Source organism: Hydra viridissima, unplaced genomic scaffold, assembly GCF_058129835.1.
Source record: "Hydra viridissima isolate aposymbiotic clone 2 unplaced genomic scaffold, HvirCarnegie_v1 scaffold_8, whole genome shotgun sequence".
Taxonomy (NCBI): Eukaryota; Metazoa; Cnidaria; class Hydrozoa; order Anthoathecata; family Hydridae; genus Hydra; species Hydra viridissima.
The window spans coordinates 10,203,548-10,219,037 of record NW_028324307.1 but is presented as its reverse complement, the minus strand read 5'-3'; the positions used below and the strand labels follow the sequence as shown (position 1 = coordinate 10,219,037).

At 29.4% G+C, this 15,490-nt stretch overlaps 3 protein-coding genes and 2 long non-coding RNA genes across 7 annotated transcripts in view; 2 read left to right on the top strand and 3 right to left on the bottom strand.

Annotated features, from left to right (window-relative positions):
- LOC149884966 (uncharacterized) overlaps positions 1 to 15,490 on the bottom strand; it is a 748,071-nt gene that overhangs the window by 386,158 nt on the left and 346,423 nt on the right. The window lies entirely within an intron of this gene.
- Positions 1,312 to 3,433, bottom strand: LOC149884998 (uncharacterized). The gene is made up of 2 exons (XR_016455172.1): positions 2,007 to 3,433; positions 1,312 to 1,925 (listed from the first exon to the last, which is right to left on the bottom strand). It is a non-coding gene; the product is annotated as an uncharacterized LOC149884998 (long non-coding RNA).
- LOC149884997 (uncharacterized) lies at positions 6,016 to 6,628 on the top strand. Its single transcript, XR_016454923.1, has 3 exons — positions 6,016 to 6,228; positions 6,377 to 6,480; positions 6,583 to 6,628. It is a non-coding gene; the product is annotated as an uncharacterized LOC149884997 (long non-coding RNA).
- On the bottom strand, positions 6,717 to 11,607 carry LOC149884996 (52 kDa repressor of the inhibitor of the protein kinase-like). Its single transcript, XM_090095681.1, has 2 exons — positions 10,639 to 11,607; positions 6,717 to 10,396 (listed from the first exon to the last, which is right to left on the bottom strand). Exons 1-2 carry the CDS (start codon positions 10,842 to 10,844, stop codon positions 7,384 to 7,386), a joined length of 3,219 nt encoding a protein of 1,072 aa, XP_089951807.1. The 5' UTR covers positions 10,845 to 11,607; the 3' UTR covers positions 6,717 to 7,383.
- Positions 11,540 to 14,975, top strand: LOC145201326 (uncharacterized). Of its 3 annotated transcripts, XR_016454922.1 has the most exons (4): positions 11,542 to 11,679; positions 14,253 to 14,334; positions 14,755 to 14,840; positions 14,922 to 14,975. XR_016454922.1 is itself a non-coding variant. In XM_090095683.1 (3 exons), the coding sequence occupies exons 2-3, from the start codon at positions 12,933 to 12,935 to the stop codon at positions 14,255 to 14,257; spliced, it is 330 nt and encodes a 109-aa protein (XP_089951809.1). In that variant the 5' UTR covers positions 11,540 to 11,679; positions 12,892 to 12,932; the 3' UTR covers positions 14,258 to 14,334. The 3 variants fall into 3 exon arrangements, 2 of the variants coding, with proteins under 2 accessions (XP_089951809.1, XP_089951808.1); XM_090095683.1 differs by lacking the exons at positions 14,755 to 14,840; positions 14,922 to 14,975 and adding an exon at positions 12,892 to 13,257 and having other exon boundaries at positions 11,540 to 11,679; XM_090095682.1 differs by lacking the exons at positions 14,755 to 14,840; positions 14,922 to 14,975 and having other exon boundaries at positions 11,540 to 11,679; positions 12,892 to 14,334.

Below are 15,490 nucleotides of genomic sequence, written 5' to 3'. Positions count from 1 at the left end.
ACTTGCGGGAACCACTTTAACCATGGAAACAGCAGATTTCTAGAAGTAATTTTCAGGCACCATCTTAAACACAATATAACACCAAATAGTAATTGTAACACTCAATAGATAAAATAGTTTGCTACTGCCATATTCAAAATCAAACCAACTCTTTTAGGTTAGCATAACGTGCGAGGATTTTGTGGATGAACAGTCTAGTCATAAGCTGTATAATCTTTCTGGTTTCTAAGATTAACAAACTAATATTGGGTTTAATAAAAAGGACTGTTAAAATCAAAATAATAAAAGTCGGTGCCCTTGACCATACGTCAAAAGCCTACACAACAAACAAAACTGCAGGCACATTTCAACAGGCTCTTAAACGCAGTCTTATACACAGCCTGATGCACGCAGACAACAATGTTTAAAATTATAAAAATTCCCTGTTTTACCTTTGCACCTTCCGTACATTATTGAGCTGTTAAATAAGGTCGGGATAAATAGTTTTTAATTTCACTTTGACAAGTAATAAAAAAATAAATAAAAAGAAAGGCCTGGATTACAATTTGAACTTACCAAACTGGATAGTTTTTTGAACTTACCAAACTGTACAGTTTTTTAAACTTACCAAACAGGATAGTCAAGATTTTCTGTTAAAATATTAAGGATATTATTTGTTTACCAATTGAAATTACATAAATGTAATTAAATAAATGTTAAAGGTAATTTTCTTAAAAATCAACTTTAAAACTTTCTTAACGTAATGCCGTGCTGCTTCAAGTGATCCGCAGTTCATCAATTATCTTATAAGTTTTTAATTCCGTTCAAAACAGGCCGTGGCTCGTTGTCTTGAACGTTTGCAAGTTCTAAGATTATGGTCTTCTCTTGCACTATGCGTCGCGCTGATAGAAAAAAAGGAAATAGCCTTATAACTAGAGAACTATTTAACATTTTGAAGTAATTTTTTTAACAAAGCATCAATTATGAGATATTAATTGTTTATACATATATTTATAAAAAAAAGTCCGGTCTTTTTTAAAACCGGTTTCATTCCGGTTTTTTAGTTGGTTTATCCGGACTAATTCGATTTTTGATTAAAAAGATATAAAACCGATAGTTTTTGATATTTTAAACTCTAAATCTGATATATCAATTTATCTTTTTTAGGGGTTACAGGCATTTTTAGTCTCCAACTTATATTTTCATGTTAAATAAAAAAGGAAATAGCAGAAATATTTTATTATAAATAAAAGTGAAATAAATACTCCAGAAGTTCCATTCCCCTCAAATGCAGAATCAAGGTTCTGATGCTAAAATAGGTTTTTAACAGTATGTGGCTATGAGAATAGCCTTTTTTTAAAAGTTGCTTATCAATTACAGCTGCATGGTTTAATGATGCTTCCTTGATTTCTTTTCTTAATATGAACCATTACTCTTTGACTTCCTAAAATTATTTAACAACAAACACTAAAATTTTAAAAAGTTTTGTTATTGTAAAAAATAGTATAGTTTAAGATATAAACTATTTATTATAGAAATTATCTATCAAATTCTAATTTTAACAATTTTACATTCAAGAAAAAACTGTATTCACTGTAATAAATGTATATAATTGAAATATAATTAAAATTTTCATTCTAAACATGTCTCAGCAATCTTTATGTGGAGCAAATTTAATATCTACAACAAGCCTTCAAGAATTGCACTATGCATCACTAAGTAGAAATAGGACTTTAGACACATCTTTGAGGAAAACAAAAACATGGCAAAATTGAGTCAATTTGAGGCCAATTGATGCAACTTTTCCTCAAACATAAAAGTTTGGGATTCTTATGCTTCAACTTTTCTAACAATTAGTTTTTTGTTTTTTTTTCAAGCATAAAAAAACATGCTGTGTTGATTATGTGAAAAGATCTCAAAAATATCAGATTGGCTACCACCAGCACCTAAAATGTATCATTAATAAAATTAAACGATAACATTAAATATTTAAATTTAAGATATACATAGCTTTCTCCAATATTTACCTTAAGAACAGTTATCAGCTTAATCTTCTTGCAGTATAGCCTTAATACCTCTTGCATTTTGTTTTTCTTACAGTATAGGTACATATCAGATGTCAAAAATAAATAATTAGCTGTATCCCTAGTATTTTCAGCAAAAGAAGTTAAACGTGCATGACGTACTCATGCAGTTTTGTTGGCTTTGTTCCTGGCTTCAATGGCACTCTCAGACAAAGAACCTATTGGATACTTAAAATATTTAATAAAAGAAACACCATGAACTACCATTCTATGCAAAGACTGTGACATTGGAATGGTTTTTAAAAACTGATCATTAGAAATGAGACCAAACAGACATTCAGATTTCTGCTTGAAAATTTTCACATCCGGTCTTGCTGTTGTACTATTCATATCAATGAGCAGGTCCCTAAATAGTTTCATCATAGTGGTATTCTTCCAGTCACAGATGGATTATTAAAGAATTTTCGTGCAACATTGCCAGTGTTGGATGTACAACTTCCCTTCCTGACAAAAGATACCCTTATTTTTAATTGTATTTTGAATAAGTGCTGGAGTTTTTTTTTTGTTTTCAATAAATTCTTGGCCATTTTTTGCTGCTATTTTTCTTCCTTGTTTCACTGCTGGAAGTTTGCAAGCAGTATTAAAAAAAAACTAACTCCATGCTGAATATCCACAATTGAAGATTTCAATATATTCCAAGTTTCAATATATTTTTGTCTGCATTTTTATCTTTATTCCAAATGGTTTCCAAATTAAACTCCTTAGGACTTGCTTGACATACATGACAGCACTGAGATGCAATATTTTTTAAAGCATTTTTGATACCACAGCATTAAGTGTTTTACCATCATTCATTCTGGTATAAATAGTTGACAAACTTGAATTTATAACAAAAGTATTGTCATGAAGTATAAGTTTACTTTTAATATTCTCTAAAGACAAAATTTCATTTTGTAAATGTTCAAACTTCTCTTGAATAAAACTAGCAGTCTCTTTGGAAAAACAAAACATAAGATGACGGGTTGCATCTGGACTATTTGGATTACAATTTTTCCATAGTATCTTTTTTCCACTTCTAATCTCCAACAGTACAAACACTTTACTATACACAGTGTAATCATCCACACCTTTCTTCATATTTACTGCATTCTGAAACTCAGATTGGTCACTCTGACCATCACCACCCACTTTGCAAATAACATGTTATCACGTTCCTCCTGTGCTAAAACTTTAATAGAATTATCTTCATACTCCAAAAGATACTCAAACTCTCTAGAAACTGAATGTTTGATCATATTGAAGAGACTATATTTTACTTCAGTTTCTGAATATTTCACCTGCTCTGGAAATGTATGTGTTAAAAGTTGACGATGAGTGAATCAAGCCATTTTGATAATTTATAAAAACCATCGCAAGGTAAAACTGAATCAAAAACTTACCGTATGTTATTGAACTTCGGAATTTTCATTTACTTCACAGAATTTAGTCGGTTTTTAATAAAACTCACAGTAGTAAAAATGATTTTAAAGCATGAGGTCACAGAGGTCGCCTCAATTTTTTTGCATGGCAGTATAGTTGATTTGCAGTAGCTATATTTTATTTAAAAAAAACGAGGCGACCTCTGTGACCACATGCTTAAATTAATCAATGTTTAAGAAATCAAAAAATCAGCAAAAAAATGCTATTCAAAAACCTTTTTTTTCTATTTCTTGTTTTACATTCAATTAAATACATTATTATTTTAATTTCGCATAAAAATAATATAGAAATTCTACACTTATCATATATTTTGAAAGGATTTTAACAAAAAAGCGAGTTTTTTAAAACCTTAAAAAAACCCTTAAGATGTCAAAAGTTTAAAAAAACTAAAAATGATTTTTTTTTTATAGAGAATTAAAAATTGAATGCAAAAAGAAAAAACTTAAAAAGTTTAAATATGAAAAATCACTAAAAAATATGTACAAAATCCTATTTCCGCTTAGCGATGCATAGTGTCTTGTCGAAAGCGACAAGAAGTTCACAAAGAAATGCTATAGAAAGCAAGTTAAAAGTTTTCAGCAATGTTTTTCAATATAAAATTTTAACATCATTCCCCCCCCCCCCCCCCCCACTTAACATTTTTGGGGGAGACAAATTTTGTTCTACTTAAATATCATTTTTAACCATAATTTAAACTGGGATAAGATTTAGCTTCAAACTCAATTTTTTTATAACGAAAATTTTTTTTTTTTTTTTATAGAGATTTTTTTGCACTACATAAATATATAAAAGTTGAGAAAAAGTATTTTGAAAATTTCTAAAAAAATAAATATTTATGAAAAAAACAAAGGTTTGCTTTTCCCTTACAATTTGAGAAAAATAAGTGACAAGAAATTGTGATAGTATTTTGTTAAAAGATGTTAAGAAAATCAATCTTATTTTATCAAAATTAAAATGATAACAAATCTTATTAGAAAATAAATACACGAAAAAAATTTGACTGGGATGGTACTTAAAATGTTTTGAGAAATTTATAATTTCAATCGATTAATTTTTTTAACACCTAGTGGAAATAAACCAGTGTTTTGAGATTTTGTTATTATTTGTGTTAGTGTAAATGCTTCACTGAAAGTTGAAATTTGTAGCTGCGTAAAACCCTTTAGGTAATTTTCAACAAACTTGTTTAACATGGCAGTATACACCTACGTTAAAATGATGATTTTTTTTAGACGATTGAGCCGGTAAACATGTCAGCCAGATGTTATTGTCAATGCAAATACGAGCAGCACAGTAAGTAACAAGTGTGACGTGTTCGTCCGCGACTAAATTATCACTCTTCTATCCAAACCGACTTGGATATTGTAAATAAATATGTATAGGTGACCCCCATACACATCTTTGTATAATAGACCTTGATATTAATTTATGAACTACCAATGGTGGCAGAATGAATTCGGAAGTGTTACAAACCAAAAAGGGCGTTTGTAAAGGGCGTTTAGCACCTTGCCACCAAATTATATGCTGTTTGCTTCGGTCGCATGAAAAATTCAACTGCACATAGTGTTATTGTTGGTTTTTGCTTCAATAAATTGTTTTCGAAGTGTACTGAAAAAAACATGTCATTTTGTCTTCTGTACAAGAAGTAGTCTTGAAAGAGAAATTTTAACTGCTACTCTGACGCCTAGCTATGAGTCCATCGTTTTGTGAAACCTTGATTAAGCATGGTCCAGAAAACATCCGCCAACTTTTGATAGCAAAATTAATTGCCAGAAATGACGCAATTACAAAAACAAAGCAAAACAAAAATAAATCGTCAGTTTATATAAAGCGGCTACCGGCTTTAAAAACTTTAAAAACTTGCTTCAGTGTGTCAAATATTTATGACAAATATTTGACACTAGGCATGCGCAGTGGATGGGATTCCCTGAAATGCCATTTTAAAACTTTTTATACAACGTAAAAACGCTGAAATTCGTGTTTTCTGAAAACGGCTTATAAATGGATCAAAGTAGCACTTGCTCCAAAAGTGTAACAAAGTAATTATTTAATTTCTGATACAAATTTAAGATGTATATACATAAGTATAAATGTATATATATATATATATATATATATATATATATATATATATATATATATATATATATATATATATATCGAGTATCATATCGAGTAGTCTACATGGGTAGGAGAATCGTTTTAAAAAAATACACAGTGCTTCTACCGGAGTAACTTTTAACCCATTATAACATACAAACTCTTGAGGTAGTTGAAGTACATTGAGTAAGCGATATATATCACTACGTAGAAATCTAAATTCACTTTTGCATTCATCATCAGACATGATTTCTAAACTAAGTTGCTTATAACTCCAAAACGGTAAATCTGGATTCTTAGCCGAATTAAATTTGTACAGTAGTAAAAATTCCTCGTCGTCTATGATATTTGATTCTAATGCAAGCAATAAACTATTTCTCACATATCTTAAAGGAGCCATTTTTAATTTTTTTTTTGTTTATTTCAAGATGTTTTCTTTTTTTTTGAAGCAGAAATTCGTAACTAATTTTATTTGAATACCGCAACTGCTAGTCGCAACCGCTCAATCCAGACCTTTGTCGTCTCCGTTGCCGTTGCAGTTTTCATATCGTAAGCTCTCTAATGACACAACCTTTGCAAAGCTGTTTTAGAGATAGGATAAAGGGAAAACGGAAATTTGTAGCCAAAACGTTATACAAATGTTTAAAAAGTAAGTTAGTTTACATAACAAATTATGTTTTAAGGTTTCTATTGAGTGTTGGTATGAAGAACAAAAAAATTATAATAAAATTTAAGTATGTATTTAATTAAATGTAAATATTTAAATAAAATATAGTTCTATATTTTGCTTGTTTTAGAAGGCTTATTTCAGAAAAAGATGACGTAGGCAATATTGAAACACTCGTTGGCGACTTGTTAAAATAAGCAATGCCTAAATTGCAAAAAGAAGAAATTAAATAATGTGAAAGTTCTTTTTGTTGTTGTTGTTATAGCATTTATATTATCTAATTTGTATTTAAACTAGTAAATATATTTTTAACTTCAAAAATGTAATTATTCCTAGATATTAGCGTAATTAATGCCCAAATACAATGACCATACCCTAGTTCCAGGGGCGTGTACAGGAATTTTTTTGGGTAAGTCGCAATTTTAACCCCTCCCCAAAAATGTTAAATTTTAGCATCCCCCCCCCACCCCCCACTTCCTCATTGACAAACGCATATGAAGTAAGACGGCTTAGCAATCGCCCGATATTTTATCGCACATGATACTAACCATTATCAAGCATCATCGCTTCGCACGCTATCTATTTTTAGAAGAAAATGATGATAACCATAGTCAGCACCAACGCTTAACAATTACACACGACCTATTCTTATATGAAGCAAAAATAATTCTTAAAAATCTCTGATATCGCACTTTTTTAGACTTAGGGAGAGCACGCATGAAGTAATACACGCATCGACTTATTTAGGGAGAGCACGCAAGGAGGAAATGAGTCAACTTAGTTGATTCGTATACTACTCTTGGTTTGGGATATTTGCGACACTGTTCCTTATCTACTGTTTGCGAAATTAGGCTTTTTTAATACATTTGACGTAATATGAACTTTATTTTTCGAAACTATAACTTCGGCCCCCCTCCAAAAAAAAAAGTTGAAAACCAAATAGTAAATAAACTGCGGGCTATACTTACTGTACTGTTCAATGCCAAATAATGTTTTTACAAAGATGTGTGGCTATGAAAATAGCCGTTAAACAAAGATTTTTTTCTTTTTAAGATAATACTTTTATATTTTTTATATATTATATTTTTGTTATATATTTTTTTAATTATTTTATTTTATTATATTTTTATTAAAATTTTATTTAAAACACAACCTACGATTATTTATAGCAAACTTATTTATGACTTTTTCAACATCTATAGGTATCTCTGTGTGAATATTCATTAAAGCTAAACCATTTAGGCGGTCCTCTACCATTGTGCTTCTTTTATAATCTTTTAGACGTCGAAGTGAAGAAAACGTTCGCTCACATTCACATGAAGTTAAGGGTAAGGTAGCAAGTAACTTAAGACAAATCTTAATGTTTTCAAAGCCAGGAAAATTTATTGCTTTTAATGTTTCGGTAATATTAGACGGAAGCTCATTTTTAAAATTTACCCAATATACTTCCCACAGTTTAAGCTCACCTAATAAAGCGAGTGGATTTGGTAAGTCTGTTATATAAAAGTCACTGAAAGATATGACATGATCTTTCCAATTAGTATCACTAGAACACTGAACTTCTGCAATCATTTTTGAAGGAACTAAGACAAGTGCTTTATAACACTTTAAAGTTGTATCATTAAACCTTGTGTTTAACTCAGTACTCAGATGGTCTAACAAAGGAATAGTGATAACCAATTTAAAATAATGAGAGACAGATTCAAAAGGAGTATCAGCTCTGTTTTTTGAAATAAATGAAGTTCTAGGCTTTTCTTCTATAACATTTATCTTGGATGCAATTTTTAATGCTTGTTCATAGCATATTTGATGGTGTTCATCAACTATATTTCTAAGAGAAGACACAGCATCTTTTAATGCCTGGATAAGATTCAAACCATTATAAATATCATTACTTTTTGCCTGCAACAATCGTGTAACTGGAAGAGTTACATCAAAAACATTTCTTATTATACAAAGTGCAACAATAAAATCAAAACCTGTTATTAACTTCAGTAAAGAGGAAGCAGAAGTAGATGTTGTATGATTAAATGTTTTATTGATATTTAAGGACATTTCTTCAAGACAGGAGACCACAGGTATAAAAAGCTCTTGAAAAGTATCCATGCCATGAACTTTATCAATCCAACGTGTTCTACAAACATCTTTTAACTTTTTTTTGGAAGCTAATGGAGTAATTTTATCAATATGCTCTTCTAATTTTTGTTGCCTGGTTGGAGAAAGATTAAAAAAGTATGATACCTCTTTTACATGAGCTAAAAGGTTCCTGATAGACTGCACATTGCATGATGCACAAATAGCTAAATTAAGTCTGTGGCTGTAACAATGAGTAAAAATAGCTTTTTCATTCAAATTTAAAATACGAGCAGACAACCCTTTAGTATGTCCAGCCATTGCTCCAGCACCATCATAAGATTGTCCTCTACAATTTATAATATCCAAGTAAAGAACAGACAAACTTTTTAGTAAAACACTAAATAAACCTTCGCCAGTAACACCATTTGAACAATGTATAAATTTAACAAATTCTTCCTTTATGTCTAAATTAGAATCAACAAATCTAATAACCAAAGAAAGTTGCTCTTTATTTGAACTGTCTGAAGCTTCATCAGCAATAATAGAAAAATATTGAGACTTTTTGATTTCTTCTATTATTTTGTCGGTAACTACTTCTCCGCAACATTTTATCAGCTCATTTTGAGATGTATTTGATATGTAAGATGCATTTTTTTGATGATATTTTAAATGATCTTCAAGAATTTTATCACCAGCTTTGACACGAAAATGAAGTAGTTCGATGAAATTTCCTGCAGTAGGACTAGGAGATTTGCTTCTACCAGGATGAAATTTTGAATTATCTCGATGACCTCTTAAAGGAAGACCAAGGCGGCCACATAGAATAATTGTTTCAATAATTGGTAACAACAATCTACGATTTTCAGAAATCTGTGATTGAATTATTTTTTGAGAGGTTATATCAATTGGCTCTGCTTTAAAAGACCAAAATGATGATAAAGAAAACAAAACTTCAGCAGTTTTAACATGCAATCCTTTGTTTCTGCAGGTTAGATTATTATTATTTTTTCCAAATACATGTTTCTTAAAGTGAGCAGAAGCATCATTCCAGTAGTTGAATGGTTTACTGAATAGCCTTTCTACTATAGTACATTCTGAAGGAAAGCTGTGACCAAAAAGTACACATGGCAAACAGAAAGCACCATCAAATATCTTTGAATAAGTAAGCCATGGAAATTTATTTATCCATGCAAGTTGAAAGCTACGTCCATTTGAATTTTTAGGAAAAGTAAATGTTTTACAAGGTACAAACACAGATTGAACTAAATGTTGAACTTCAGAATTACTTAAAGTTTTAGCAACACTGGAATAACTAGCATAATTAGAAACCAAATAACCAATATCATAATTATAGGAAGGGATAGAAAATGGTATAGATTGAGTTACTTTACTAAAACTAGGTATTGGTATTTGGTTGCAAAAATGCAAAGATTTATTTTTTAAATTAGATTCCATAAGGTCATCATGATCTTTGGATTTGTTATGAAAAGTAATTTTAGCCTGTAACATCCTGTTACTTTCATTGGAAGCTTTACGTTTCAAATTGTTTTTTAGTACTAATGGAACATAATGATTGTGTTGAAAAGGGACAGAAAAATCATTTGAAAAACTTTCACAACAAAAAAGAAGATATAAAGACTCGTAATTTTCAAAAGAGGTCATACGGGGATAAATAATTTGGCCAAATAATAGTTTGTACTTAGTAAGGCCATTATCTGGGTAAAGACATTCTATTTTTTTTCCACATATGCTTGATAATCCAAGAACACAAAGGAAAGAGGACCAGTTTTTATCGTTGCAATTATGAACAGCTTCTTCTTGTACTAACTCTCTGCCTTCCTTTCTTGTATCTAAAGAATTTTTTGATACTGACAACGACAGAATGTTTTTTAAACAAGGAAAAACATTTCTATTGTTACAAAAAACAGATTGAAAAGATGGATGGTTTGAGTAGAAGTCTGCATTTAAGAAAAGCTCGATTGATGTCAATAATCTTAAATCATTTACTACAGAATTATTCCCAGTGATGACTAATGAGATAGAACTGTACAGACAGTTTCCAGTTGATTGAGACCTGATATGCACATAAAAACATAGTTATACAATTACATTTTTCAATTGCAATGTTTTCAATAAAAAATATTTTTGTAAGAAAACTAGTTCATTATTGTTATTTTTACATTGGATTTAATATAAAGATAAATTTATAAATGTTCAATAAAAAAAGCTTAACAATAATAATAAGAAAGCTTAAAAATAATAAAAGAAAGCTTTACAATAAAAAAAAAATCACTGAAACGAAATCAATATTTCTACCTTAAACAAATGAAATTGCCACAATGTTTTTCTGAAAAAGTCTTTGGTAAAAAGGTGTCTAAACCTCTAATGTTTTCTACAACATTCATATTTGGATGTTTGTCTTTAAAACAAGAAATATTTTTTTCCAATCTTTCTTTCCAATGGACTAACTCCGATTGGCATTTTGTTTGGAGAGCTATTTGAACTTGAGAATTAGTCAACATTTTAAGCAAATAATTAAACTGTTTAAATTTTAAGTTTAAGAAATGTTTTATAAACACATACCAAACAGGGTGTATGTATCAAGGGAAGTCCGAATTTAATTTATAATGTTTAAAACCCTTTCTATCTTTTTATATTGATCAAAATGCAATTAATTAAAAAGATACACAGCTTTGTATAAAATAATTGGGGATGTCGATTGATATATTTTAATATATGCTTGTTGTTAATTATAGTATTCTCCTCCTAATAATAAATATCAATAGAATTTGATCAAAACTTTACTCAGGGTGTGATAGGAAGGGGAAGTCCAAAATTTGTTTTCTAAGAAATAATAACTTTTATTTTTTTTTAATTAATAAAAGAAAATATTTAAAAAATGAAGTACTTTGTAACTTAATAAAAAAAGGTATGTCCATTCAAGTTTCTTATTCATTTGTTTAACTCAAAAATTAAAATAACCTCCGTTTAAATATATAAATCGTTTTTTTTTAATAAACTTTAGACCGTTCTCGATTTGACAAGCACTATAATAAAATACCAAACCGTAAATCTAACTGTTATCCCGGATTAATAACTTCTTACCATCCGCTCGAACAATTTACCTTGTATAGTTTGCTTAATTATTGCTTTAGTTTGCTATAATTATTCGCTCTGTTTGCTTTTATCTACCGACGCATCATATTTATTCAACAAAATATTGAAGTTGTGAAAAAATATATATATATTCATATTTTGGGTATGTCCAGCGACGTAGCAGACATCCCCTAGACACGCCCCTGAGTTCAGTCTGGCATTAGCAACAGTTCAATTGAAGGAGTGATTAAATTGTTTCAGGTATACAAACCCTGTTTATTATTTAAATAGTATGTTTTATATTTTTGTAAATTGTAGTGCTGGTAGTCTACCAGCACTACAATTACCAGGTAGACCAGTTGGTGGTTGTTTTTCAAGTTCCAATATATAGTAATAAAATATATACAAAAATGTATAGGTAACAATGTAAGGATTTGTAAAAATATGTAAACATATCTTTATTCTTACAATTCTCTTCTGCTTTGTAGACTCAAGAATTCAGAGAAAAAGTAACATTTGTTTATTTACATGTTATGATAACATGTAAATAAATAAATGCTATTTTTCACTGAGCTCTTGAGTCTACAAAGCAGAAGAGAACTATTATGACTATTAGACTCAAAACCACAGTATGTTTTGATGGTTTTAACGCAAACCATAGAAAAAATGACCTTATTTGTACCCTTTAAATTTAGATGTAACATAATCAATCAATAACACATGTCAGTTGATTCTATAAATAATTCAAATTGTTAAATGTTTACATTTAACATAAATTCTTTGGTGTATGAATTTTTAAAAGTGTACTATAAGAGAAGGTGTAGCTATATGGTAGGGAGGAATACTTAATTATTTATCTAGCAAGAAATATATAGCATGTCTGCCATAATCTAAACATGCTGACAATTTCTTATAGGTATCATAAAAAATGCTACAAAGTGCACATTTATGAATTATTGAAATATATGATGGTATTTATAATTACAAAATTAAAGTATAAAATATATTTGAAATTAACTTCTATGCTATTTTGCTAAATAAAATATATTTGAAATTAACTTCTATGCTAGCTTGCATTCTTTATTGAGAATATTCCTACATCATGGAAGTCTATTACAAGTTTTCTTAAAAAAAATGTATATGATTATTCTTCAATGTTTGATCTACCAATACCTACAGAACCTAACAGTACAGATAAGTTTGTGGTGTTTAATCTACATATGCAGTTAGATCTAATTTTAAGTGTTTATAAGCCTATGATTATTCAATACCGACAAGAGCTAGTTAGTTCTGGAGATGTTAAAAGTTTGGTTCCAACATTAACTTCTGATATTTTAAATTTACATTTACTTTTATCTGCAGATGGAGCAAACCCTTATTTTAAAAAGAAATCGTCATTTTAGCCATTGCAGGCAACTCTACTAGACTTGCCAAACAATGTTAGGTTTCGTATAGAAAATTCTTTGTTTTTAGTCATTTGCAGAGTCACTGGTAAACCTAATTGGGATTCTTTGATGCCCTCTATTTTTGAAAAGTTCAGATTTAGACAAGAAGTTAATCTTCCATTTGGGTTGAATGTGATCATCCATCCCTATGCTGCTGTATTTGATTTACCTGCTCAAGCACATTTTTTGAATGTTGCACAGTTCAATGGAGAGTTTGGATGCCTGTTTTTGAAACATCATGGAAGGCGCGTCGAATCTGGTAGAGGCAAAGCACAAGTGTACCCATATGAGCCTGCAGTTATTATTACATCAGTTGAATTTAGTAATATCGCATTATTAGCAAGCAAATCAAACTCTATTAGACAGGTTAAGAAACCTATTTTTGGAATTAAAGGTCAGTGCTCACTGAAAGATTATATTTCAGTGCCAGATAATATTTTAATAGATGGTATGCATTTGTTGTATGAAAATATAACTTCAACTTTACTCAGCTCATTTTTTGACCCTAAATACCGTACTAAACCATTTTTTTAAGGTAGCAGAGTTAAGACACACATTTTTAAAACATGCTTGCAAACTATATCATTACCACATGATTTTTCAAGGTCTCCACCCTTAACTGATTTGAAAATGTGGAAAGTACATGACTTCAAAAATATGCTTGCTTATTATTCTGTTCCCTTTTATTTCATTTGCCTCAAGGTCATTGCATTCATTTTATGTCTCTAACTATGTCATGTCATTTTGCTAACAATGTAAATTCACGGAATTTAATTAATAAGTTGGAAACCTGTGTTCAGTATTTTTATTCACATATGAGTTTTTTTTATCCTTCTAATTTTGCGACAATAAATGCACACTTATTATCGCATATTCCTAGGAAAGTTTCAAAGTTTGGTGCTCTTTCTTATTCTTTTATGTTTAGTTTTGAGTCAAAAAATCATTTAATGAAAACTTATATGAAAGGTACTAAAGGTCACTTATTAAAAATTTGTTCAAAGATTGCATTAGTAAAATCAATATCATCCTACATAATTAATGCAAATCTTTTTCCATCTCTTTTAACTAAGTTAAAGAATGTAATAAACCTGACTTCTTTGTCATACAATGAAACTCAGATTTTAGATACACATAGAGTTATAATCAATAATCAATGCTATCATTCATTACAGTATAACAAAAGATGCTCTTCAGTTAGCTATATTGTGCAGTATTGTGAACATAATTATTTTAAGTAAGGCAAAGTTTGTTATTTTTACATGGTGAAGTTAGTATTGCAAATGTTTCTGCTTTAAAACCTGTAAATACTGTAATTGATCTTTTCAATTTTGTTGATCTATCTCCTGCAGAAATAATAATTTGTTCTTATATTTCTGAGTCTTTTATTAGTGTAATGGAAACAGAGGAGGTTCATTCAATTCCTATTGCATCATTTATCACTAGATGCCTGTTATTCCCTGTACCTAATAAGGTTAATTTACATATTGTTGTTTCTATTATATCTTTATTTGAACATGATTAATTTGTACCTTATTTGAATATATAAATTTTAATAAGGAACTTGTAACACCTATTTGTACATGAATAATTTAGTATTTGAACACGATTAATTTATACTTTAGTTAAATATATACACTTTAATATTTTTGTTTTATAATTTGAGTTTGTTTGTCATCCTAATGAATGCTTGTTTAAATGTTTACTAATGACAATTTAAACTGGTTATTTTTTGTAAGGTTGTAACATACATATATGTTCATGTAAGTGTCTGTGGCAAGGTCGTTTGTTAAACAATTTTTTGTTATTGTAATTTTTAGCAAAAAAACAATTATTATGAATATGTACCTGGGTCAAGAAGGGTCAACCGACTTCTTCCTTTTTTGGTTCTTAGGGCTGAAAGAGTTCCTAGAACCTGTTTACTTTAGCTCTATAGTTATGAAATCAATATCTCTTCATAAGAGAATGTGGCTGAAGAAAGTATGCTTGTTTTTCTACTTTTTCTTATTGTTTGTTGCACAAAAGCAATCATAATATCTTTGTTCTATTTCTTCATTTAAGGGCGATGTTGTAACTTTAAAAATCAATAACATCAACTATGAAGTCAAGCTTTATGCTAGGGGATCTGAAAAGGATTTAAAAACCAAAATGAAAGATCTGGAGAAGTATACTAGTGATGGTGTCACTTTTACCAATCTATCTTCTATTATCTAATCAAATGTTTTTTTTGTAGAATCAACACCTGCCAAGAAAAGGAATCTTAATGCTGAAGATATCATTTCAAAAAGATAGTTTATGCTTATAAGCATATATTATGCAAATATGCATTAGTAGATTAAAATCACTATTCAATTTTGGAACAGCATAATTTAACTGAAGACATTTTTTGATAGTTTTCATTGTATTTTCTTTGATATTTATTGTTAATAATTTATTGTGTCAATTTATTTGAATTAAAAGATATACTAGATATATGGGTCAAATCATTATGTTTCAACCAATTTAAAGAAAACTTTGTGGGTCACCATCTCTGATGAACTATTTTAAAATTGTAAAAATAGACTATTTTTAGGGGGGCCATTGTGTAGTGTTTAAAAGGCTATATTTTTGAAACCATTGCAATTAGATGT

What these genes read in the sequence shown, in the direction of transcription:
- LOC149884996 (XM_090095681.1), bottom strand. Translation starts at nt 10,844, where the DNA reads ATGTTGACTAATTCTCAAGTTCAAATAGCTCTCCAAACAAAATGCCAA. An exon ending in GGCAATTTCATTTGTTTAAG is followed by an intron (nt 10,397 to 10,638) that starts GTAGAAATATTG and finishes TGTGCATATCAG; the next exon opens with GTCTCAATCAACTGGAAACT.
- LOC145201326 (XM_090095682.1), top strand. Translation starts at nt 12,933, where the DNA reads ATGCCCTCTATTTTTGAAAAGTTCAGATTTAGACAAGAAGTTAATCTT.